The sequence below is a fragment of the Heterodontus francisci genome, chromosome 32 (genome assembly GCF_036365525.1).
Source record: "Heterodontus francisci isolate sHetFra1 chromosome 32, sHetFra1.hap1, whole genome shotgun sequence".
Lineage (NCBI taxonomy): Eukaryota > Metazoa > Chordata > Chondrichthyes > Heterodontiformes > Heterodontidae > Heterodontus > Heterodontus francisci.
In genome coordinates, this window is record NC_090402.1 from 26,691,402 (window position 1) to 26,717,209 (window position 25,808).

Below are 25,808 nucleotides of genomic sequence, written 5' to 3' on the forward strand. Positions count from 1 at the left end.
CATGTACCTTACTACAATAATACAGCAGTCTCTCTATCTATTCCAAATGACTAGCTTCTTTTAAAATAGATTTTAAGAGTGTTTTATATTTTATATTTTATTTATATTTAGAGATACAGCACTGAAACAGGCCCTTCGGCCCACCAAGTCTGTGCCGACCAACAACCACCCATTTTATACTAATCCTACATTAACCCCATATTCCCTACCACCTCCCCACAATTCTCCTACCACCTACCTACACTAGGGGCAATTTACAATGGCCAATTTACCTATCAACCTGCAAGTCTTTGGCTTTTCCCGCAAGGTTGTTGGAATGGTTTGTATGTGAGCCAGTTGGCTGCAGGAAACTTGCCAAGAAAAGAATTGCCTATACAATTTAATGTGACAAAAGAATGTAATGGATAGGAGCTACACTTTATATCATAGCAAAGGTATTACATATGAAGATCATATGTCTATAACTAACTAATTGTTTTGATACTTAAGTTTAATATGTCCCCAGCAGTTAAACAGCATGAAGCAAAACACAACTACCTCAGACCACAATCTTGCACACTCATTATAAAGTGAATCATGGAAACTAATACAACATTTAAAAAAAAAAAGGATTTAATCATTGAAAACCATGTTACAATATTGGTAACATCTGTGTTCCTATCTTTTTTCATCTGAAAGTCCCATGGTGATTTTCATATACATGTGCAGGAGTTAAATTGCTTCTTGCCACAAAATTAATATTGAAAAATGATCAACTTCGATCATTTAGCATCAGAATTTTTGTAAGTGCATTATAACTGTTAGTACCAGAGTAGCTGATCCATGAAGACTTGGCCCTGAAAGCAAGGATAACACTCCAGTGCAGTACAGAGGGAGTGCTGCACTGTAGGAGGTGTTATGGGACGATCTTAAGAGGACCACCTTAAGAAGCTGTAAGTGAAGGTCACTGGAGGAAGTGCTGTCATGTCACACATGACCAGGGAGTTGTGGGTATAACCTGACAGAGTGAGGTGTGTGTTTGTGTGGCTCCTGTAGTAGCTATGCATACATAAATATGTTCTAGTTAAGTTATAATAAAAACTCACATTTGCGTTGGATATTACTTGCAGTCCTGTGAATTTTACAATAGTTCACATACCAAAGGAACATGGTGGCAACGTTTGGGATATATTTTTTCTGAAAACCACCAAGTATCACATCGCGGCAACGCTGGACTTTTTTCTGAAGAAACACCAAGAGAAAACAAGAAACAGCCGATTACCTATGTGGAGTGGCTGAAGTTTCAGTCAGGGAGCACAGACAGGATCCTGGGAGGTAAGTACAGTAGGTAATTTGTCAGGAGATCGGATCTTTCAACTAATCTGGCAGTGGGTCGAAATATTTGATAAGAAATAGTACAGCCATTACTGCTTTAGTTTTCCATTTTCTGGCTTCATGAGTGGGGCCTAAGCTGAAAAGAGCGAGAAGTGCTCCACAGCACCACTCGAGGTGCAGCACAAAATAGAGGCCTGGTTGTGGCAGCTGCCGATACTGCAAGCTGCAGCTGTCTTTAAAAAAAAACTGCTTGTAGCTTGTTCGTTTTTTTAAAAAAACGATGTAAACAAAGAACTGCTCTCTTGGTTTAAAAAAAAAAGCTATGTAAACAAAGCAGCTGTAGTCTCACTTTTAAAGGGGCAGGCCTGCAAAAACAAACCTATCCATGAAAGGAAACAGAAAGCTGTATCAATGAAAAACCTGTAAAAGTCCTATATTTATATAGTTGGATCATCCAGGAAATGGCTTCCAGGTGTACAGTTATGGACTGGAAGGTGTTGGACATTGTGTCTGAATTTAAACTGTTTCAACAATGGTTGAAATGGTGTTTCCCAGAATAAGAAGTGAGCAAACCAGAGAAATGAGCTAGCAAAATCAAAATCGCACTGGTCAACAAGTGCCTGCAATGGATTAATATATCAGGATTGTCAACTGAGAATCAGAAGGACCTTAGCAAGCTATGGACATTCTGGAGGAGCAACTCAAGGTGAAGGTCAATTTCCGAGTGCATAGGCTTGAGCTTATGGACTACCAGCAAAGGCAAGATGAATCCATCGTCCAGTTTGTTGCAAGGTGCTGAGACAAAGCTCAAGACTATGACTTTGCAGATATTGAATTGTAGGAATGGGTTATAGAGCTAGTAATCACGTTTACCCAATAAAGGCATTTCAAAAAGACCTGCTAGAGAAGAAGAAAGCACACCATCAATGCACAATTCAATGATGGAAGGAAATTTGAAGCCATCATGGCTGGGCACCAACAGTTACAAGCATTGGGTGCGGCCACAACAATTGGTATGGTGCCCAAGGCTCAGAAGTCAGCTAAGCCTTGTGGCAAATGTGGCCTGATTGACCCAATTCGCAGTTGTCCGGCAGACCAGGTACCAGGACCAATGCAAAGCTTGTGGCATGTGAGGACATTGGGCAACGCAGTGCAGAAGGTCAAGCTCAGATACTGCACACAGGAATGGTGGCAGATCACATGCAGAGAGAACGTCTGCAAGAAAGGATGGCAAACGCAACAAAAGAAGCCCAAGCAGATACATCAGGTCAGCAGAGACAGATTAGCAGGAGGACATGGATGAATAATGCACTGGTGCGAACAGCGTGCATTTCAAGTAATTAATTTGGATCAACATGTCAATGCCATTATGCAATCTGAGGCATTTGCCATGATCGGGATTATATGTCTGCAGAAGAGTGGCAGGCATAAGCTCAGAGTAAAAATCGACACCAGAGCAAGTGCAAACATTCTGCCCATCTGTATACTGAGGGACATGTACTTAAAGAAATGGTAATTTATGGTACGACCTACCACAGCTTGGCTGACTGCCTACAATGGTTCTCCAATCAAGTGCATGGAATGATAATCTTGCAGTGCAGCTATAGGAGCCTGAATGGCTACCACAAATGTTTATCTTGTAAACACAACTGAACCTGCTGTCGCAGGACTTTGAGTATGCCAAAATTTGCGATTCGTCACAATACGAGGCCAGCACCGCACCAAAAGATATGGAAGTTTGCAACACAGAGTGCACTGAGTCAGTTAGAGAGCTGAAACTACTAACCCAGATAGATTTGTTGCAATCGGTGATTTCAAGGGTGATGTCATATTGCATGTGAGGAAGGATGCAGTTCCTACTATCGATGCACCAAGGAAATGCAACACGCATAGTCAAGAGATGTTTAAAGTGGAGCTGGATGAGATGGAGCACAATGGACTCATCCATCTAGTGCACCAGCATTCCGATTGGTGCAGCTCCATTACCTGCGTGCTGAAGAAAGATGGCAATCTCAGGATTTGCTTAGACCCATGATGACTGAATTTAGCCCTCAAGAGAGGCCCGTATAAAATCCTGACCCTGGAGGAGCTTAATCGTAAGTTTACTGGTGCTAATTTGATTTTATTTTTATTTTAGAGATACAGCACTGAAACAGGCCCTTCGGCCCACCGAGTCTGTGCCGACCAACAACCACCCATTTATACTAACCCTACAGTAATCCCATATTCCCTACCACCTACCTACACGAGGGGCAATTTACAATGGCCAATTTACCTATCACCTGCAAGTCTTTGGCTGTGGGAGGAAACCAGAGCACCCGGCGAAAACCCACGCGGTCACAGGGAGAACTTGCAAACTCCGCACAGGCAGTACCCAGAATCGAACCCGGGTCCCTGGAGCTGTGAGGCTGCGGTGCTAACCACTGCGCCACTGTGCCGCCCCCCACCCCCCCCCAAATTATTTTTCAAAGCATGGCTACTGGTCTGTCCATTTAACCAAGAAGTCCCAGCTACTCACAACTTTTAGAATGTCATTGGGGACAGTTTCAGACGGTTACCATTTGGTCTGTGCATCAGCCAGGATGTTTTCCAACAATACATGGACAGGATAACAGAAAACGTCCTGGGCTGTATCTGTGTAACTGGCGATATTGTGGTGACGGGGCGGACCAAGACTGAGCATGACCAAAATTTGCATTTGCTCATGCTGGTTACTCGTCGTGAGGGCCTTGTGTTTAATAGCAAGATGTGCCAGGTCAACGTTGGGCACATCAACGTTTTTGGGTCGATATATTCCACCACAGGAATATGCCCTGACCCAATAAGATTGAAAATGTCAGAGCCATGTCAACTCCTCAGGACCGGGAAGACCTACAGCGGTGCCTAGGTCTGTTTAACATTTTGGCCCTGTATATCCCCAATGTTGCTGAGTGAGCAGCGCCACTTGGGGAACTGCTGCATAAAGATACACCTTACTTGTGGCAGAAAGACCACCAGCAGGCGTTTGAGTCCTTAGAGTTAGCTCTGTCAAGTCAAGACCGCATGCTATAGTATTATGACCTGACCAAAGAGAGCACGCTCGAGGTCGACATGTCCCAGAAGGGATTAGGTACCTGCATCAGGCAGGACGGGAAGCCAATCGCTTTTGCGTCAAAGATCCTTAGCTCTGGTTTTTAGTATCACTAGGTTTCACACCTATTTGTTCAGAAAACATTTTACCATGGAAACTGACCACAAGCCAGTTGAAACCATAGGCGCAAACTGCTTATGAGTGCTCCTCTGTGGTTTTAGAGACTTTTGGTGAAGGTCCAGGACTACAATTGTGATGTCCGATATAAACCTGGCAGCAGAATGGTCACATCTGACACCTTAAGCAGGTTGCCTAACCCGAATAAAGATGCTGATGTCTCTTTAGATTTCTATGGCCATGGTGTGGATACTGAGATTGAAGATGTCCTGAAGATCAACCGCATGAGTTTTGGACCCCACAAATGCAAGCAACTAAGAGATGAGATGGCATATGACCCTACCCTATCGTGCTTGTGGAAGGATGGCTAGACACCGTACAGGAAGTAACTGAATGTCGATGCTGCTTCTGGTTATATCGTGACGAGCTCAGTATATCACAAGCAGTGATTTTCAAAGGGAAACAAGTCCTGACACCCGAAGTCTGCATTCTGATATTCTAACCCAACTGCAGCAAGGACATCTGGAATAGAACGTACCAGGCACCTTGCCAGAGAGATGGCCTACTGGCCAGGAAGCAACAGTGATGTTGAATGGTGGTGAAATCATGTGAGGCATGTCAAAGTTGTCAGCCAGTTCAACAGAAGAAACCCTTGATTCCACATGGAACATCTTCACATCAATGGGCGAAGATCGACACAGATTTATTTCATGTTCAAGGTGATGATTTCCTCCTTCTTACAGATTACTTCACCAAGTTTCTGATCATCAGGCGATTACAAGATACATCAAGTGCAGTAGTTGCTGATACTGTCAGTGATCCGTTCAGCCTATTTGGCGTGCCATAAGAAATCATTTCCGATATTGGGCTGTAATATGCAGGAAGACATTCCAAAACATGTGTGCCAGGTGGGGAGTCCGTTACGTGACATCATCGCCAGATTATTCAAAGTCTAATGCATGGCTGAACGCATGGTGCGTACAATCAAGTCACTAATTTTTGAAGTGTAGGGAGATGGGACAAGATCTCAAAGTTGCAATGCTGCACCTCCAAGCTACTTCATTAGATGTGGGTTTACTGTCACCTGCAGAATTGATGTTTGGAAGGCAGATAAGAACTACCCTGCCAAGTCATCATCATCTCTAAGTTTTCCACAGTAAAGTATGTACTTTCTAAACAAGGGAAGATGAAGGCATCGTATGACAGGCAAGCAGGACCAGAATTAGCTCAATTGCGAGTAGAACAGAAGGTCAGAGTCCTCAATCATGCGTCGGGAACTTGGTATCCTGCAGAAGTTGCTAGGATATGCAACCAGCCCAGATTATATGAGGTTCAGACACCCAATGGTGTGATTCTCAGACGGAATTGATGTCAACTCAGAGAGCTGTATGACAACACTACATGTGACAACCCTGTGGCATTGCGGACAGGTTCAAAGACAAAGTCTGAAGATGAACGTACAGAAGCTACGGGCACAGAGGAAGAACATGCTAACCAGAGTTCTGAGTCACCAGAGTCTCAGAGTCGTCGTCAAGATGGTTTACCATAACAAGATCAGGACAAATGAGCAAACCTCCTTTACGTTTTAGACAGTGTTAAATTTACTTGTAAGTAATGTTTTGTTTTAATCATGTATAGTTAGTCCAAACCACAAAATCATTGTATATTGTACATATGTTTTTTATCTTTGGAATAAATGGGGATATTGTGGGCTGACCTTAAGAGGACCACCTTAAGCTGTAAGTGAAGGTCTGGAGGAAGTAATGTCATGTCAAACATGACCAGGGAGTTATGGGTGTAGCCCTACAGAGTGAGGTACATGTTGGTGTGGCTAAGTTATGATAAAAACCCACGTTTTCTTTGGATATTACTTGTAGTCCTGTAAATCTTACAATAGTTAACAAACCAAAGGAACAAGTAATATTACAGGAGGTGCCGTCTTTTAGATGAGACGTTAAACTAAGACCCCATCTACCTGCTCAGGTGGGTGTAAAAGATCCCATGGCACTATTTTAAAGCAGAGCACAGGAGCTATCCTTGGTGTCCTAGCCAATATTTATCCCTCAATCATCATTGCCAAAACCAATTACCTGGTCATTATCACTTTGCTGCTTGTGGAAGCTTGCTATGCGCAAATTGACTGCTGCGTTTCCTACAATACAATAGTGACTACACTTCAAAAGTACTTCACTGGCTGTAAAGATTTTTGAAATGTTCAGTGGTCATAAAAAGCACCATATAAAAGCAAGTCTTTTTTTTCTGTCACCTCCCCGACCCCATTTAAGGACCAATTCCTCTGTGGACTGAAAGAGAAGATTCCAAGCTATCAACATCTTTATTCTTTATAAACCTGTTGCAGTGTAGCCTAAATCTGATCTCACAACATGCACTATATAGTGATACAATTTTGTGTTTGGCGTGGGCAGGGTATATCAAGCATGACACAACTCGAAGGATCTGACTTTTTTAGTAGCCTGAGCCAGATTCATATTTACATGGTTTAAGCTGTTGGTTTCCTGTTGTGGAAGTTAGGGAATGACAGCCTGGAGCACCAGAATTGATAATATAAAATTAGGTTGAAAATTTAAAATTATTTTGTTAAAATATGTTTTTGAAAATGGGATCTTTCAATATCCTTTTGATAAGTCTGTTTCTCATAATTGAGTTTAGCTGGGTGAGTCAAATCAAGACATTAAATCTCATTTTTCTACTGACTCTAAGGGTCATAAGTGGCTCAACCCTCTTGTGGTTAACAATTGCAATGCCAGTTATTTAATCTCTCAATCAGTGATCCTACAGTTGTGACTTCTGAGGCTGGAGGTTGAAATAGTTTGTTGGGGCAAATTTAACAACAACTTGTCTTTATTATAATGCCTTTAATGTAGGAAGATGGAATACGCTCCTTGTTGGGTACAGCTTCAATAACACTCAAGAAGCTTGAAGCCATCCAGGACAAAACAGCCCATTTGATTGGCACCCCATCCACCACCTTAAACATTCACTCCCTCCACCACCGGCACACAGTGTGTACCATCGCAGCAACTCATCAAGGCTCCTTCGACAGCACCTTCCAAACCTGCGATCTCTACCACCTAGAAGGACAAGGGGAGCAGGCGCATGGGAATACCAGCACCTACAAGTTCCCCTCCAAGCCACACACTATCCTGACTTAGATCATACGATTATAAGAACTAGGAGCAGGAGTAGGCCGTCCGGCCCCTCGAGCCTGCTCCGCCATTCAATAAGATCATGGCTGATCTTTTCGTGGACTCAGATCCACTTACCCGCGCTCCCACAGTATCCCTTAATTCCTTTATTGTTCAAAAAGATATCTACCTTAGCTTTAAAGACGTTTACTGAAGAAGCGTCAACTACTTCACTGGGCAAGGAATTCCATAGATTAACAACCCTCTGGGTGAAGAAGTTCCTTCTTAATTCAGTCCTAAATCTTCTCCCTCTAATCTTGAGGCTATGCCCTCTTGTCCTAGCTTCACCTGCCAGTGGAAACATCCTCTCTACTTGTATCTTATCTATTCCCTTCATGATTTTATATGTTTCTATAAGATCCCCCCTCATTCTTCTGAACTCCAATGAATATAATCCCAATCTACTCAGTCTCTCCTCATAAGCCAACCCCCTCAACTCCGGAATCAACCTAGTGAACCTCCTCTGCACCCTCTCCAGTGCCAGTATATCCTTTCTCAAGTGAGGAGACCAAAACTGCACACAGTACTCCAGGTGCAGCCTCACCAGTACCTTATACAGCTGCAACATAACCTCTCTGCTTTTAAACTCAATCCCTTTAGCAATGAAGGACAAAATTCCATTTGCCTTCCTAATTACTTGCTGTACCTGCAGACCAACCTTCTGCGATTCATGCACAGGGACACCTAGGTCCTTCTGCATAGCAGCATGCTGCAACTTTTTACCATTCAAGTAATAATCCTTTTTCCTGTTACTCCTACCGAAATGAATGACTTCACATTTACTAACATTGTATTCCATCTGCCAGACCTTTGCCCACTCACTCAATGTATCTATGTTCCTCTGCAAAGTTTCACAGTCATCTGCACACTTTGCTCTGCCACTCATCTTAGTGTCATTTGCAAACTTTGACACCCTACACGTGGTCCCCAACTCCAAATCATCTACATAAATTGTAAATAATTGCGGTCCCAACACCGGAGGCACACCACTAGTGACTGCCAACCAGAATAGCACTCATTTATCCCCACTCTCTGCTTCCTGTTCGTCAACCAATCCTCTATCCATGCTAATACTTTACCCCTGACGCCACGCATCCTTATCTTATGCAGCAGCCTCTTGTGCGGCACCTTGTCGAAGGCCTTTTGGAAATCTGGGTACACCACATCCACTGGGTCCCCATTGTCCACCTTGCTCGTAACGTCATCATAGAATTCCAAAAGATTTGTCAAGCATGACCTGCCCTTCATGAACCCATGCTGCGTCTGCCCAACGGGACAATTTCTATCGGGATGCCCTGCTATTTCTTCCTTGATGATAGACTCAAGCATCTTCCCCACTACAGAGGTTAAGCTAATCGGTCTATAATTCCCCATCTTTTGTCTACCTCCCTTTTTAAACAGTGGCGTCACATCTGCTGTTTTCCAATCTGCTGGGACTACCCCAGAGTCCAGCGAATTTTGGAAAATTACCGTCAGTGCACCTGCTATTTCTCCCGCCATCTCTTTTAGAACCCTGGGATGCATTCCATCAGGGCCAGGAGACTTATCAATCCTTAGCTCCATTAGCTTGCCCAACACTACCTCTTCCGTAATAATGACGTTCGTCTCTTTGTCAATTACTGGCATGTTATTAATGTCCTCCACTGAGAAGACCGATACAAAATACCTGTTCAATGCCTCGGCCATTTCATCATGTCCCATAACTAATTTCCCCTTCTCATCCTCTAAAGGACCAACATTTACTTTAGCCACTCTTTTTCGTTTTATATATTTATAGAAACTTTTGCTATCTGTCTTTATATTCTGTGCTAGCTTTTTCTCATGTTCCATCTTACTTTTCTTTATGGCTCTTTTTGTAGCTTTCTGCTGACCTTTAAAGTTTTCCCAATCTTCTAGTTTCATGCTGCTTTTGGCCACTTTGTATGCCTTCTTTTTCAATTTGATAGCCTCCCTTATTTCCTTAGACACCCATGGCAGATTACCTCTTTTCTTCCAGTCCTTCCTTTTCACTGGAATATACTTTTGCTGAGCACTTTGAAAAATTGCTTTGAAAGTCCTCCACTGCTTGTCAACTGTCCCACCGTAAAATCTTTGTTTCCAGTCCACTTTAGCCAAGTCCTCCCTCATTCTATTGTAGTCCCCCTTGTTCAAGCACAGGACCCTGGTATTGGATTTTATCTTCACACTCTCCATCTGTATTCTAAATTCAACCATACTGTGATCACTCCTTCCAAGAGGATCCCTAACCATGAGGTCATTAATTATTCCTGTCTCATTACACAGTACTAGATCTAGGATAGCTTGCTCCCTCGTCGGTTCCATTACATACTGTTCAAGAAAACTATCACGGATACACTCAACGAATTCCTCCTCAAGGCTACCCTGACTGAGCTGGTTCGACCAATCTACATGTAGATTAAAATCCCCCATGATAATTGCCGTACCATTTTTACAGGCATTAGTTATTTCTTTGTTTATTGCCCGCCCCAATGTGATATTATTTGGTGGCCTATAGACTACGCCTATCAATGACTTTTTCTTCTTAGAGTTTCTAATTTCCACCCAAATGGATTCAACCTCATTCTCCATAGAACCTATATCATCTCTTAGCACCGCCCTGATGTCGTCCTTGAGTATCAGAGCTACACCACCTCCCTTACCTTCTTGTCTGTCCTTCCGAATGGTCTGGTACCTCTGGATATTTAACTCCCAGTCGTGACCAACCTGTAACTATGTCTCCGTAATGGCTACCAAATCATATTTATTCGCGATGATTTGTGCCGTTAACTCATCAACCTTGTTACGAATGCTACGAGCATTCAGGTAAAGTGCCTTTATGCTAGCTTTCTTACCCTCATGATTTCCAACATCTCTAATAATAAGTCCTGAGTTATTCTTCCTTTCTGCTTCTTTCATCGTCTGCCTTGAACCTAAACCCTCCTGCACACATGTTAGCCTGCTGCTTACATTTTTATTTATCATCATACTCCCTGTAGTTTTCCCTTTCCCTTCCCCCCGAGTCACTAGTTTAAAGTCCTAGAGACCACCCTATTTATCCGTTTCGCTAGAACACTGGTTCCAGATCGGTTCAGGTGGAGACCGTCCCATCGGTACAGATCCCCCCAGTTCCAAAACTGATGCCAATGCCCCATGAAATGGAACCCCTCTTTCCCACACCACTCCCTTAGCCACGTGTTTACTTCCCTAATATTCTTATCCCTAAGCCAATTTGCACGTGGCTCGGGCAGTAATCCAGAGATTATGACCCTCGAGGACCTGTTCCTTAATTTCAATCCTAGTGCTTTATAATCCCCAAACAGGTCCTCCATCCTAGCCTTGCCTCTGTTGTTAGTCCCAACGTGGACCACAACAACTGGATCCTCCCCCTCCCGCTCCAATATCCTTTCAAGCCGGTCAGAGATGTCCTGCACCCTGGCACCAGGCAGGCAACACACCATGCGGGACTCCCGATCCGGCTTGCAAAGGATAGTATCTATCCCCCTAATTATAGAATCCCCTATAACTACCACTTGTCTTTTTGCACCCCCCTCTTGAATGGCCTTCTGCACCATGGTGCCATGGTTAGTTGGCTCATCCTCCCCGCAGCCCTTTTCCTCATCCACACAGGGAGCAAGTATCTCATACCTGTTGGATAAGGTCAAAGGCTGAGGCTCCTCCACTCCAGAACTCAGGATCTCCCTACCTGGCTCACTTGCAATCACACCCTGTTGTCCCTGATCACTAACTGAATTTGAATTACTTAATCTACCAGGTGTGACTGCCTCCTGAAACAAAACGTCCAGGTAACTCTCCCCCTCCCGGATGTGCCGCAGTGTTTGAAGCTCAGATTCCAGATCATCAACTCTGAGCCGAAGCTCTTCCAGCAACCAACACTTGCTGCAGATGTGGTCCCTGCCGCTCACAATGGGGACAGCCAGCTTCCACATCATACAGCTACAGCACATCACCTGCCCAGCCATCTCTACTTAGTTAATTACTTTATTACTTTATATAAATTGATGAGTTAAATACTTTCTGATACTTCTCTCCTATGGTCTTTTTTAAATAACCAATAGATAAATCAAAAAAAGTAGTAAGTAAAAAAAAAAGAAAGTAAATTTTTAACCAATCACACGATACAGAAGAAATAAAAAAAGCTTACCTTATCACACACCAGAGTCCTTTTTTTTGGTTAGAAGAGGAGGGCGGGTGGGAGACACTACATGTGTAGTGTCTCGGGTTCAGCCACTGCCCAAATATATAAGTTTTTACTTACCCAGAAGTCCCCTGTTCTACCGAAACAAACGGTAATCTACTTTAGGCTGAAACTGACTTCCCAGCTGTTCTTTCGCTCCCACAGCCTCTGCTTCCGAAAAAGCTGCTGCACTTGGAACTATTATCACCATTCCTTCACTGCCACTGGGTCAAAATCCTGGAACTCCCTTCCTAACCGCACTGTGGGTGTACCTACAACGCATGGACTGCAGCGGTTCAAGGCGACGGCTCACTACCACCTTCCCAAGGGAAATTAGCGATGGCAACAAATGCTAGCCTTGCCAGTGATGCTCATATCCCATGAAAGGATAAAAAAAATTCAAAAACATAGGTGTTTCACAACCAACGACTGACACAAAGCCATCCTCGGAGATATTAGGAGGCAGCTAATGGCTTGGTCAAAAAGTAGGTTTTAAGGAAGGCCTTAAATGCTGAGGTTTGGTTGGGGGGGTGGTGGGAAATGCCAGAGCTTAGCACATAAGTGACTGTAGGTACGGCCGCCAATTGTGGGGTGAAGCAAGTGGGGATGGGCATGGCCAAAGTTACAGGAATGCAGTGTTCCGAAGGTTTTTAAAGCTGAAGGAGGTTATAGAGATGTGGAGGGGTGAGGCCATGAAGAGAACGGAAGACAAGGATGAGAATTTTGAATTGGATGTATTGGATCACTGGAGGCCAATGTAGGTGAGCAGGCACAGGGGTGATGGGTGAGCAGGACACCTTGGCTTAGACTATGAGCAGCAGAGTTTTGGATGAGATGAAGTTTATGAAGAATGAGAGACTGGCCAGGAGTGCATTTAAGTAGTCAAGTCTGGAGGTAACAACATGAGGGAGCAGATGAACTGGGGCAGGAGTGGAGATGAACAATGTAACAAAGGCAAAAGTAGGTGGTCTTTATGATGGAGGAGATACGGGGTCAGAAACTCAGCTCTGGATCAAATAGGATTTGGAGGTTGCAAACAGTCAGCTTCAACCTGTGATAGTGGGCATGGAGGGAGACGGGGTTGGTAGTGGGAACTTTTGTCTTCCCAATGAAATTGCAGCTCATTCAAAACTGGATGGCAGACAAGCAGGCTAGGGCAAAGAGTTTCTGATGTGTTCAGGAAAATATTATTGATCAGTATGTTTCCAGCCCAACAAGGAAGGATGCATTGCTGGATCTGGTTCTGAGGAATGAGGTGGCTCAAGTGGATCAATTAGGGAACAATGATCATTGTATCATAAATGTTATGTTATTTATGGAAAAGGACGAGGGACAGTCTAGAATAAAAAAACTTAATTGGAGGAGGGCCAATTTCAGTGGGTTGAGAGCGGATCTGTCCCGGGTATTTTGGAATCAAAGATTGGGAGGCAAAACGGTAAAAATGGGCTGCCTTTAAAGATGAGATGGTTCAGGTACAAGTGAGGTACGTACCCGTGAAGAGAATAGGTAGGACCCCAAAGACAGAGTTCCCTGGATTACAAAAAAGATAGAGAGTAAGATGAAGCAGAAAAGGGGTGTTTATGACCGATGTCAGGTTGCAGGTTGATAATACAAATGAGAACCAGGCTAAATATAGAAAGTTCAGAGGAGAAGAAAAAAAGAAAATGATAGGCAAAGAGAGAGGATGAGAAGAGACTGGCAGCTAATGTAAAAGGGAATCCAAAAGTCTTGTATAGGCATACAAATAGTAAAAAGGTAGTAAGAGGAGGGGTGGGGCCAATTAGGGACCAAAAAGAGCATCTACGCATTGAGGCAGAGGGCATGGCTGAGGTACGAAATGAGTACTTTGCATCTTTCTTTACCAAGGAGGAAGATACTGCTGGTCATAGTGAAAGAGGCACTAGTTGAGATACTGGATGGGTTAATGGTTAATAGAGGAGGTATTAGAAAGGTTGGCTGTATGTAAAGTTGATAAGTCACCAGGATCAGATGGGATGCATCCAAGGTGAGGGAAACAAGGGTGGAAATTGCAGAGATAGGTGCCATAATCTTCCAAACCTCCTTATATACAGGGTTGTATCTGGAGAATTGCAAATGTTACACCCTTGTTCAAGAAAGGGTGTGAAAATAAGTCCAGCAACTACAGGCCAATCAGTTTAACCTCGGTGGTGGGAATGCTTTTAGGAATGATAATTTAGGACAAAATTAATAGTCACTTGGATTGTCTGGATTGATTAAGGAAAGCTAGCACAGATTTGTTAAAGGCAAATCATGTTTAACTAACTTGATTGAGTTTTCTGATAAGGGTTAATGTAGTTGATGTGGTATATATAGACTTCCAAAAGGCATTTGGTAAAATTTCACATAATAGGCTTGCGAGCAAAGTTGAAGCCCATGAAATAAGAACAGTGGCAGCATGAATACAAAGTTGGCTGAGTGACAGGAAACAGAGAGCAATGGTGAACAGTTGTTTTTCAGACTAGAGGAAGGTTCCCCAGGTGGTGATACTCAGACCACTGCTTTTCTTGATTTGGGTGTATAGGACAGAATTTCAAAATTTGCAGATGACACAAAACTTGGAAGTATTGGGAACTGTAAGACAGATAGTGATAGACTTCCAGAGGACACAGACAGGCAGGTGGAATGGGTGGTTACGTGGCAGATGAAATTTAATACAGAGAAGTGTGAAGTGATACATTTTGGTAGGAGGAACATGGAGAGGCAATATAAAATCAAGGGTACAATTCTTAAAGGGGTACAGGAACAAAGAGACCTGGGGTTATATGTGCACAAATCGTTGAAGGTGACAGGACAGTTTGGGAAAGTGGTTAAAAAAGGTATGAGATCTTGGGCTTTATAAATAGAGGCATAGAGTACAAAAGCAAGGAAGGATGGCCTCAACTGGAGTATTGTGTTAATCTGGGCACCTCACTTTAGATGTGAACACTTTAGAAAGGGTGCAATAAAGATTTACAAGAATTGTTCCAGGGATGAGGGACTTCAGTTATTGGAGAAACTGGGCTTGTTTTCCTTTGAGAAGCGAAGGTTGAGAGGGAGGGGTCTAGACAGAGTAGATAGGGAGAAACTGTTCCCATTGGTGGAATGGTCAAGAATAAGAGGACACCAATTTAAGGTGATGGTACAAAAATCAACAGCAACATGAGGAAGAAATTTGTTATGCAGTGAGTGGTTAAGATCTGGAATGCACTGCCTGAGAATGTGGTGGAGGCAGATTCAATCATGGCTTTCAAAAAGGAATTGGATAAGCACCTGAAGAGAGAAATATTGCTAGGCTACTGGGAAGAGGCAGGGGAGTGGGACTAGCAGAGTTGCTCTTGCAGAGAGTAGGCACAGACACGACTGGGCGAATGGCCTCCTTCTGTGCTATAACCATTCTATGATTCTATTCTGTGACACAGTGAAGGGGTCAAGAGAGATGGCAGAGAAATAGATCTCGGTGTCATCAAATATGTGGAACCGGATGCCATCTCTTTGTATAATTTGCTGAGGGGCAGCATATAGATGGGGAAGAGGATGGGAGCAAGGATAAATCCTTTCCCTAAATATATTGTGCTACACATGACCTGAAGTGTTAGTTATTGACACTGAGCTGAAAAAATGTTCCATTCTGCAGCACAGACATACCATGCTGCAGTATCAGCAAAGGGATACTTAACCCTATACCAGGAAGAGGCATCAATGTATATATTTGTTCCAAAATAGTATATGCACCATAAAGCCAGCAGAATTTAAATGTACCCCATTTCCCCACTCCTCGTTAATTTGGCTTTAGCTGTGATAGCGAGGCAATAAAAAATCTTTATGCACGCCAGATACAAATAAGGCAAATTTGAGCCTCTGTTGGGTAACAAACAGGAGTATCCACTTATTTTTGTTAATTGAGAAACATAAGTGAAGGGTCAAAGCTCACAGTGCAGGGTTGCATCAAGTCTGAAAAAAGATTAGATAAATCAAGAAGCCATAATTGGGCAGATCACTCCTGGTTTCAAATTCAATTTACCAGTGAACCATTATTAAATTTCACTCTGTGTCTGGCATTATTGACTAATTTTAAGAAGTCTGGTAGTTCTAAACTAAGGTGAGAAGATGGCAGTATGACAAACTAACTGCAGTCTATTATTCGTGAACTGTTCTAATTGCTGCACTTAGTCATAATGTAAACATCCAAGAAGTGTTTGCAACTTCTATAATACTTAGTCATCTTTTTAATGTTTCTGATAAGTAACAAGCTGTTAACATAATGAATCTGCATGAATAATAAACCCCTTCACTATATCTTAATCTTAATGCTAATTGCACACGCAGACGCAGCATGATCAAACATACAGCCATGTGTCTCGGAGATTACCAATTAATGCTACAGTCCCGTCGGTGACAGAAGATTAATGCCATCCTTACTGAAATAACTGTCAGTCACATCTGTTTGTAAACCTGGACCAATGCTTATTCAGATAAACATCCCAGCAGGAAGTACCACATGAATGTATCCATGGGTTGGATAATTATGTAAAGTGCCACTGGTATGAGCAAGATCCAATCTTTTTATGCACTCCGCAAATATATCTTGGTAAGGACCATTACACTGAAAATGAAAAAGCACATTGAAAATGAAGGAGCACAACCAGCAGAAAATATACAAATGGTTTATTCCAATGCAGTGCACAACTTGGAATTCAGGGAATGTTAATAGACAAAAATGATTGTAATAATGATAGAGCAAATTCTTAGTAAAAGCTATATCAGAGAAATTATCTCTGCTTGTTAGAGAGAAACAGTTAATGTGGTTAAAGGGAGAACAGACGTACAACAGCTAAGGTATTACCAGCAGATTAATCCCCTCCTATTTATTAACTTTACAAAAGGACTTCTCTGCCTTTTCAGGGATCCAATGAGCATGGAGTTCCATACTCCTGCCAGCAAGATATAAACAAATAAAACTATACATTCTGGCAGATATACTACATAGGAAAAGACTGTGGACCAACTATATTTTAATGAGGTGTCGTCAGCCATCCTGAACGGGAGAGGATTAGTCTTTTTGGATGCGCTAAATACATTGGAGGAAGGGAAATTTGGAACACTTCCTCTTCCCAAACAGATAACAAAATACACATGGTGACGGACAAGAAGACACAAAAACAAATACTTAAGGCAGATCACCTTATCTTTTAAACATTGCCCCAAGTCTAATGTGTTTTTTGCTGCAGATTAAGAACAGTTCTGAGGTGAGGAGAAGCAATAGCAAATGAGGAGTAAGAAATTCCAAGGTCATAAATAAAGTTATCCTCAGTGTCAAGTAAGGCACTTGATTGCACACATTAGCATTCTCCATGGTAACCCATGCTCTTTCATAAACTATATCCAGTGCCGCCCTAAGAACCCAGCACATTCCAGATATTCATTCCAAGACCACATTAGCAACAGTATAAGTTCATCCTATGAAAATAGGGTAGAAGAAGCAGTGCAGTCTGAAAGAAGGAACCATTTGAATGATAGCAGATTCAAGCATTCCCATGTGATTAAACAAGCATTCTCATGTGATTAAACAAGCATCCCAACATGCACTAAACCCTAGAATGAAAGTATTAATGGTTCCCTGCAGATCTAAAAAAAATTAACATGATCTATTTATAACCCATTTACAGAGTCCAAAATATTCTTTATCCATTAACTGTGATCAAGTAAAAATGATTGCAGCTGTTCATCATGCATATTCTTATTCAAGCTGGTTAGTTTGTGGTTATACAGCACATAAAGGTGCAAGGAAACCCCTGAGAGTTGATGATGTTTCTATTTTGTCAAAAATGGCAATAAATTTGGTTAGAAGTGTTCATACTTGTCACTTTTTCTCATGGGGTTTTATAAAGCCATTTATTTTTAAATTAAGGTAATCTATTTTAATAATCAAATTATTTCAACTTTGAAGTTTTCTTGTTACTTGGCCTTGTTAGTGAAATGATTGCATTCAAGTTCTATTGAAAATCATCAACCCATGAAATCCTACCAGGTTAATCAAAAGTATTTATTTGAGCAAACACTTGCTGTAAATGTTAATCATATTTGTAACACAGATTTGTCTTCAAGCCCTTCTACCGAGTGCTCGTCTTTATTAGACAAAATAGGGCATGCAATGCTTTGTCCTGGAGCTCCAAGAGTCAAGGTAGGAAAAGGTGCAAAGTGTATATGCAATGATTCAACCTGAACCTGTACAAACTTTAGTAGATGGAATAGTTGCAGCTTAAGTGCTGGTGCTGTAACTTGTATTGTACAATATACTGAGGTTCCTTTCTTCAACAGGTTTTGAGTTTCTAATTTACTGCCAGTTTGCTTTTACAACCATCTTAATTTAGGGAAAATGGCTGGGATTTTGCTTGCCAAAATCAATTCTTTAGATTGATAATTGAAATCTCACCGAGTGCTCCTTGGTTTATTATCACTTTAACCTTATAGTTTTGGATAAATTCCTTGCACCTTTAAACTCTGTGATAGCTATGATACAGCACAGCTTTAGAAAATACTTTTTTCCCGACTAATAAATTACTAATGAAGTGGAACCATTGGAGAAATGCTTATTAGTACCATTTATTAGGAAAATGGTGAATTTTTATAGTGGAAATCAATCTTGGGAAGGTGTGGTTTGTCTATGTACACCCCTAAATTCCTGAGAGTTGCAGTGTGATGACTTGGCAATCAACCACTTAAGTACACCTAACAGACCAGGAGTTTCCACTAGATGCACCTACACTAATGCAGTTGAGGGGAATCAGGGCAGTAGTTGTCGGGTCAAGATGAAGGTACCGCTGTTGCATGATTTAAATGTAAGAGATTTAGAACTGAGGACAGGAGAAACCTCTTTGCAGAGTTGTGAGGTTGTGAAATTCATTTCCAGGGCTGGTGCTTGAGGCAGAAACTGTCAACATTCAAGATTAGATTGGTTAGGTAAACGAATAAAAAGGAGTTGAGTTGGATATGGAAACAGGGTATATAAATCTGATTAAAACTAGTTGCTTGTGCAGAGGGTAAACACAGACCAGTTGGGCCGAATGGTCTGTTCCCATGTTTTTAATTCTATGTGCTAATGGCAAGAACTGAAAATTTTGTCAAAACAACATTGAGCAGAAGAAATAAAGATTGCTTACATCAAGCTCACAGTGTTCGCCTGCAAAATTGGCTCCACAAATGCATGCAAACTTGTTGATCAGGTTCTGGCAGGTCCCTCCATTCCGGCAGGGATTTGAATCACATTCATTGACTTCTTCTTCACATCTAAATAGTCGAAGGTGGAAATTCAGTAAAGAGAAACCGTACTAATTTGATATACCAGTCCCTTTCCCAAGATGACGCTGTGTGGTACAGACTACTAGTCATGTGTAATGTTTATCAGTTTGTTTCTTACTGTTTGAAATTCACACAGAGGTAACTGACTGCATTGTTCATCAACACTGTACTTTATGTACAAAATTTTAGTTTAGAAATGCCATCTTATAGCATCAATAATACAAAGCCTTTCACTCAAGGCAATGGCTTTTATTGCCTGTTTCTCATTGTAAGGAAAATCTATTTATATTCCAAACCTCTAAGACATTTTAAAGAATTAAAATTAATTTCAAAGTAATCGCATACCTATCTTAATAAAGTCAGCAGTGCAATTTTTTAAATTTCCATGCCAGTACTTTGATCGTGTAAATTTCTGGAGCGTACAGCACCCATTTCCAGCTGTAAAACTGAAGAATCTGTAAGAGACTCATGGCCATCCAGAAATTATTCAGATCTATTGTCTTTATGAATGTCATTACTTTTCAATCGTGTGATAGTTCAGAGTACAATCTGTACCCTGTGAAGTTGGAGTGACTGAACAAAAACCCCATGTACAAGATCAAAGTTGTCTGGACATGTTTAAGGGTTCAGACATGATGCCTAATATATAGGTGCATTTTTAACAGGTAATAGTAGGCAGTGCAGTGCACAGGATTTCAATATTTTCTTTTCATAATTTTTTTGCCAATTTTCTCCGCTGACCTGAAGGCATTAACAAGTCCCACTTGCAGTCATCATTCAAGTGTCCATCATTCAAGTGGAAGCCTTAGTGAGTGTCAGCAGACTATATGGCTACAGGTGTGGGTTGGGGGAAGGAAAGTCATCACATCCAAGCCTGTTCCTATAACCAGCTTCACAGGGGCACCTACATATGTGTACTTGCAGTAGGGGGTGCTAGATAGGTACAGTTTTAAAGGAGGTGAAAGAACAAAGAAACCTGGTGGTCTATGTATACAAACCTTTGAAAGTTACAGGATGTTGAGAAGGCTGTTTTTTTTTAAAAAGCATACGAGATCCTTGACATAAGAAATGGAATTATGGGAGAAATTTTCACCCTTAAGAATGGGTGGGTTTGGGTCAGGTGGGATTTAAAAATCTGAAACCTGACCCCACCCAATTCTATTTTTATTCTCGGTGGGATGGAGCAGGCAACCAATCCTCTTGCAGGAGGTGTGTTGGTCATTTAAATGTTATAATGAAGCTGCATGCCACCATTTTAAATTTAACTCTGATCGGCTGGTTTCCTGGGCCTTGGGAAGCCCGGTAACTAAAGGGAGGAGAGGATTGTTGGATGCAGGAGTTAAGTGCCTTTCCACTTACCTTCTGGGTTTGGTTTACTTGCCTCATCCACCCCCTGTGATTGGATCCCTCTCCAATCCCGACCTTTCTGATCTTTCTTCTGGCCTCCAATCACCTCCAACCCCAGCCTCCAATCTGCTCCGGACCCCAATCTTCCCCCGAACACAGTCTCTGAACTCCTCTTTGCCACATCGTTGCTATTTCCCTATTGTCCTACAAATTTTCCCCTTTCAAGTATTTATCCAATTCCCCTTTGAAATCCACTTTTACCATCCTTTCAGGCAATACAGTCCAGATCCTAAAAATTTTGTGTGTAAATTTTCCCCTCATGTCACCTCTGGTTCTTTTGCCAATTGCCTTCATGCCCTCTGGTCACCGACCCTTCTGCCACTGGAAACAGTTGCTCTTTACTTATCTGTAAAAACCCTTCCTGATTTTGAATACCTGTATCAAATATCATCTTAATCATCTCTGATTTAAGGAGAGCAACCCAAGCTTCTCCAGTCTCTCTATGTAATCGAAGTCTCTCATCTCATTTTAGTAAATCTCTCTGAACTCTAAGGCCTCGACATTCTTACTGAAGTGTGATGACCAGAATTGGACATGTTACTCTAGCAGGAGCCTAACCAGTATTTAATAAAGGTTTAGCTTTTTTTCCTTGATGTCGTATTCTTATGGCCCCAATCTTATTTCTGGGGGTGTGGTGCAATTTTGCTGTCAGGCCCAGATCCTGTCAAATATATTGGCAGGACCTGATTAACATTTTTGTCTCCATTTCCCAACCACAGCCAGGCAGATTGAGAGGCTGGCTGGCTCTTTTGGGTGAGTAGGCCTTCAGCACAAGGCTGCAGACAGGGAGCAAAGAAGAGGGAGGGAAGGATTGTAAAGGCTGAGGGGGTAAAGAGAGTGGTCCAAAGAGCCAGCACAGGCGCTTTGGGCCAATTGGCTGCCTCTTGTGCTATGATTCTATTGTATTTAAGAATGAAAACCCTAGCTACGTTTTCCCTTTCTGACCCAGGGGAACTGAAGCAAATTGGAGCACCTCTACCAGTATTCCAGCTGCGAATGACTAAACACAGTTTGAGAATTGATCTGAGACTTCTGTTGTGTAAGGCTCAGACAGTCACTGGATATACTTACTGAACCATTAGTGAAGTACAAGATTTCCATATCTTCAATTAGAATTCATAGCTGTTATTTAATTATTTGAGTAGGATGATCGATGTGTAAAACTATATCAGTGAATGAGAAAACCTGATTTTCATGTTTTCTATCATTTCTATTTCTAAAATTTGATGTTGTCTAATTTGACTACTAAGTACTGCCTCAATATTAACATTCTGATAATACCCAGCAAAGAGCGCACATTATTTGAGATGCACAGCTAACAGCAAAGTTGATCAATTTAAAAAGAAGAATCAACAACAGGTCTCTCAGGCCAATGAGCCTCTTGCTTGCAACCAACCAAATACAATTTCTACTCTCTTGAACTCCTCAAATTTATTTTTATCACATAACTAGGTAGACAGGAGAAAACTTCTTGATCCCCATTGCAATTAGGTGAAAAACACGAGGACACCATTATTTAATTGCAACCTGTTGTGTTCACACATAAAATTGTTGTGTTCAGGACAGGATTTAAAGGCACAGTCCTATATAGAGTAATTAACTATGGCATATTTATCTCTTCAAAGTTTCTACGTCTTTCACAATGAAAGTCAGTCATATTGCTGTGTTTTAATAGGATTAATCAATAGAGGATTAACTAACTTTGTTAATGTCTGATAAGTTCTGTTCATGGATGTTAAATACCAAGTAGTTGAAGGTAATAGGGTGAACAGGTGTTGGGTGTTGATTAGTTAATTGTACTCAGATGTATATATAAAGAGCCAGCCAGCACTGGCTGGATGTTGTTAGGAATGGAGAAGTAAGCAATAAACAGTCTCCACCACAGCATCCTTGTCTCAGTGTCTTTTTTACAAACTAGCTTGGAAGTTTCTCTAACATTGGTAGCAGAGGATGGTTGCCTGAAAGTGAAGATTGGAGACTAAGATTTGTTTTCAGACAGGAGATTAGAATTTGAGTTTTTTTTTTGAGAAGGCTGCAATTGGATTTTTTTTTTGAAGAAAGATGACTGAAACCAAGTATAAGGTGTCAGGATATGATTTTCCACCACTGTTTTGTGAAGCCGAACTTTACGATGAATGGATGTACAAAGCTGATCTATGGACATGGGTTATGTCTTTGTCAAAAAGGAACCAAAAAATAACCCTTGCACTTTCACTTCCTGTCAGAAGCAAGATCAGGGGCAAAGTGTTATCAGAGCTAGAGGCTCATCATTTGGACAATGAGGAAGGTTTGGACAAACTCTTTAAAGTTTATGGATAGAATTTATATGAAAGGTGACTGATTGAGTGCCTATGAGGTGTGGTCGGACTTTGATAAATTTAAAAAATGGATGGTTCTTCCTAGAAGAATATATTGAGTTTAACCGACTATATGCAAGGTTGCAGCGATTCTACTTGGAAATTCCTACATCAGTACTTGCCTTCAAATTGTTGGATTGTGCTAGGATATCAAACCTGGATAGGCTGTTGGTATTAACCGGAGTTAGATTCACAGAAAGAGATACGCTTTTTGATCAGATGTCTGATGCCCTGAAAGGATTTTTGGGAAAACATTCCTTTCCGGCAGCTTTCATGGCGCAAATGGGATCTTCAGTGGTAACACTGAAGGTGGAGGATACACTGCTAGCAGCATTTTGAGGCCATTCAAATATGGGGCCCAAACGTCAGTACGAAAGGAGAACCACAAACAAAATGCATGAGGATAGAGACCCTTTTCGCAGCTATAAAAGCCGGCAGGAATTGGGCAATTATGGCAGAAGGATGAACCCCAAGTATAACCAAGGGGTGGTCAACCGGAGTTTCTGATGTAACTCAAAGTATCATTATGCGTTGCATTATCCAAAAAGGAATAACAGGATTTTTGAGATGACACATGACCTGGAAGGTTCAGAAGGCGAGGATGATTCCAATGATCAATCAGAAGGAATTGTACTGATCACGAGCAGCTTCAGTCCGGTAATGAGTGTCCTAGTCGCAGATTTATTCAATTGCGCAGTACCAGACAGTGGATGTATGTCCATGGTATGTGGAGTGGATTGGTTATGGTGTTACATGGATCCTTTAAGTAAGGAAGACCGAAGTAAGGTCAAAGAATATGACAGTTCTACCTGTTTCAGGTTTGGGGATGATAACATGTTGAAATCACTAAAAAGAATGGTAATTCTGTGTAAAATAGCAGGGGTAAACAATTTTATTAGTACTTATGTAGCATCCAGTGAAATACCTTTGCTGTTAAGTAAACCATCTATGAAAAATGCTCAAATGAAATTGTATCTGGAACATGAAAAGGCGATTGTCTTTGGAAAATCTGTAGCTTTGCAGTTTACACAGTCGGGACATTATTGTATTCCTTTAGCGAGACCTAACATCTCTAAGGATAAAGAGATATTAATGGCATCCGGGGGTAGGGATTTTAGGAGACAAGGCAAATGACTTCAAAACTACATCAACTGTTTGCACATCCATCTTGTCATAAGTTGAAGATTCTGTTAAAAGATGTAGGGGTAATAGATGATTACACTAAACTTATTGAAGATATCAGTAGAAAATGTGATATCTGTAAAAATACAGGAGGATGTCATCGTGACCCATAGTGAGTCTCCCATTAGCAAGGGACTTTAATGAAATCGTAGCGATGGACTTGAAGGTGTGGGATAAATATTTTTCTTCTACACTTTATAGACATAGGGACTAGATTCAGTCTGTCAACAGTAATTTATCGTAAAGACAAAAAAGTAACAGTGGTCTAGATAATGGAAAGGTGGATAGGAACAGAACTGGGAGCACCAGCTAGATTTCTAACTGACAATGGAGTAGAATTTGCCAATGATGAGTTCAGGGGTATGTGTGAAAATATGATTATTGTACAATGCACATGGCAGGCAGGAAGTTCTTTCAGTAATGGGATTTGAGAAAAATAACGCGTGATTGGTGAAATGCTTCAAAAAAGTTTAGCCGACCAACCAAATTGTAAATTGACGGCTTCTCTGGTGTGGACAGTACATGCAAAAAATCTGCTTCAAATGGTTGGGTGCTACAGCCCCTATCAATTAGTTTATGGCAGGAATCTGAAAATACCTTCGGTAATGTATGGTCATCCCCTGGCTTTAGAGGGGCCTACAATAAGTTCAATCTTTGTGGAACATTTGAATGCCATGCAGGCAGGGAGATGAGCATTTATTAATGCGGAGGTTTCAGAAAAAATCAGGAGAGCTTTGAGATATCGGATCAGGCCATCAGAAAAGAATTTTAATACTGGGAACATGGTCTTATTACAAAAGAGAAGGGCAGAAAGAATGGAGAGATCCAGGAAAAGTTATAAGCACTGATTGCCATGTTGCAAAATTACCGTTTTGCAATCAAACCATTAGAGTACATTCCTCGTGGCTTATTGGCACTGATTATACATTGACAGAATCTGAACAAATGATGGACACTGATGATGCACCACGTACTTTGCATGCATATATGTCAGACCTTTACGAGCAACAGATTGTGGCAAATAACGTGCTAACTGAGAGTGAACCAAGTGATAGTGAAGATCGAGAAAAGGCCATTTATCCCAAAGGACAACTCCCAAATGTTGGGACTAGAGTGACGTATATGCCAGTAAGGGGCTAGTGAACGGAGGGAAGCCACTATTATAGGAAGGGCAGGAAAGACCACAGGTAAATACAAACATTGGCTGAATGTGCAAGACAAGGGACGGGATATCAGACCTATAGATTGGCAGGAGGAAGTGAAAATGTGGAAGGCCAGAAAACATAGTGAGAGTTCAGACAGTGGGCCTGAAGATGATCGTAGTCCAAGGAAAAGGTCACAAACTTGTGAAAGGAAGTATGGTCGGAGGAGGGATAGGTAGTAGCAGTCCAGGACGGGATAGGAAATCTAGTAGGGGATGTGGTTTCACAGGAGCAAGGACCAGACAGCAGGCAAGGAGGGCCACAAGAAGTTCGAGTGCTTACGATAGAGAAGTTCTAGTGGTTACCAACAAATTAGATAGTAAGTTGGCAAAGGATGAAAAACAATAAGAGCTTGACAGTTGGAGAGAGTTCGGTGTATACACAGAGGTGCCAGATAGAGGACAACCAGCATTGTCCATAGATGGATCTGTTCAGGGAAAGTACTTCCCGATGGTACAT

The 25,808-nt window shown here is 41.7% G+C and overlaps 1 protein-coding gene across 3 annotated transcripts in view; it reads right to left on the reverse strand.

Annotated features, from left to right (window-relative positions):
• Positions 1 to 25,808, reverse strand: part of LOC137347711 (protein crumbs homolog 1-like) — a 194,648-nt gene that overhangs the window by 12,920 nt on the left and 155,920 nt on the right. For all 3 annotated transcript variants that reach the window (XM_068012525.1, XM_068012526.1, XM_068012524.1), the window contains one exon: positions 19,063 to 19,189. In XM_068012525.1, coding sequence (XP_067868626.1) covers positions 19,063 to 19,189 — 127 coding nt within the window. The remainder of the gene's footprint in view (positions 1 to 19,062; positions 19,190 to 25,808) is intronic.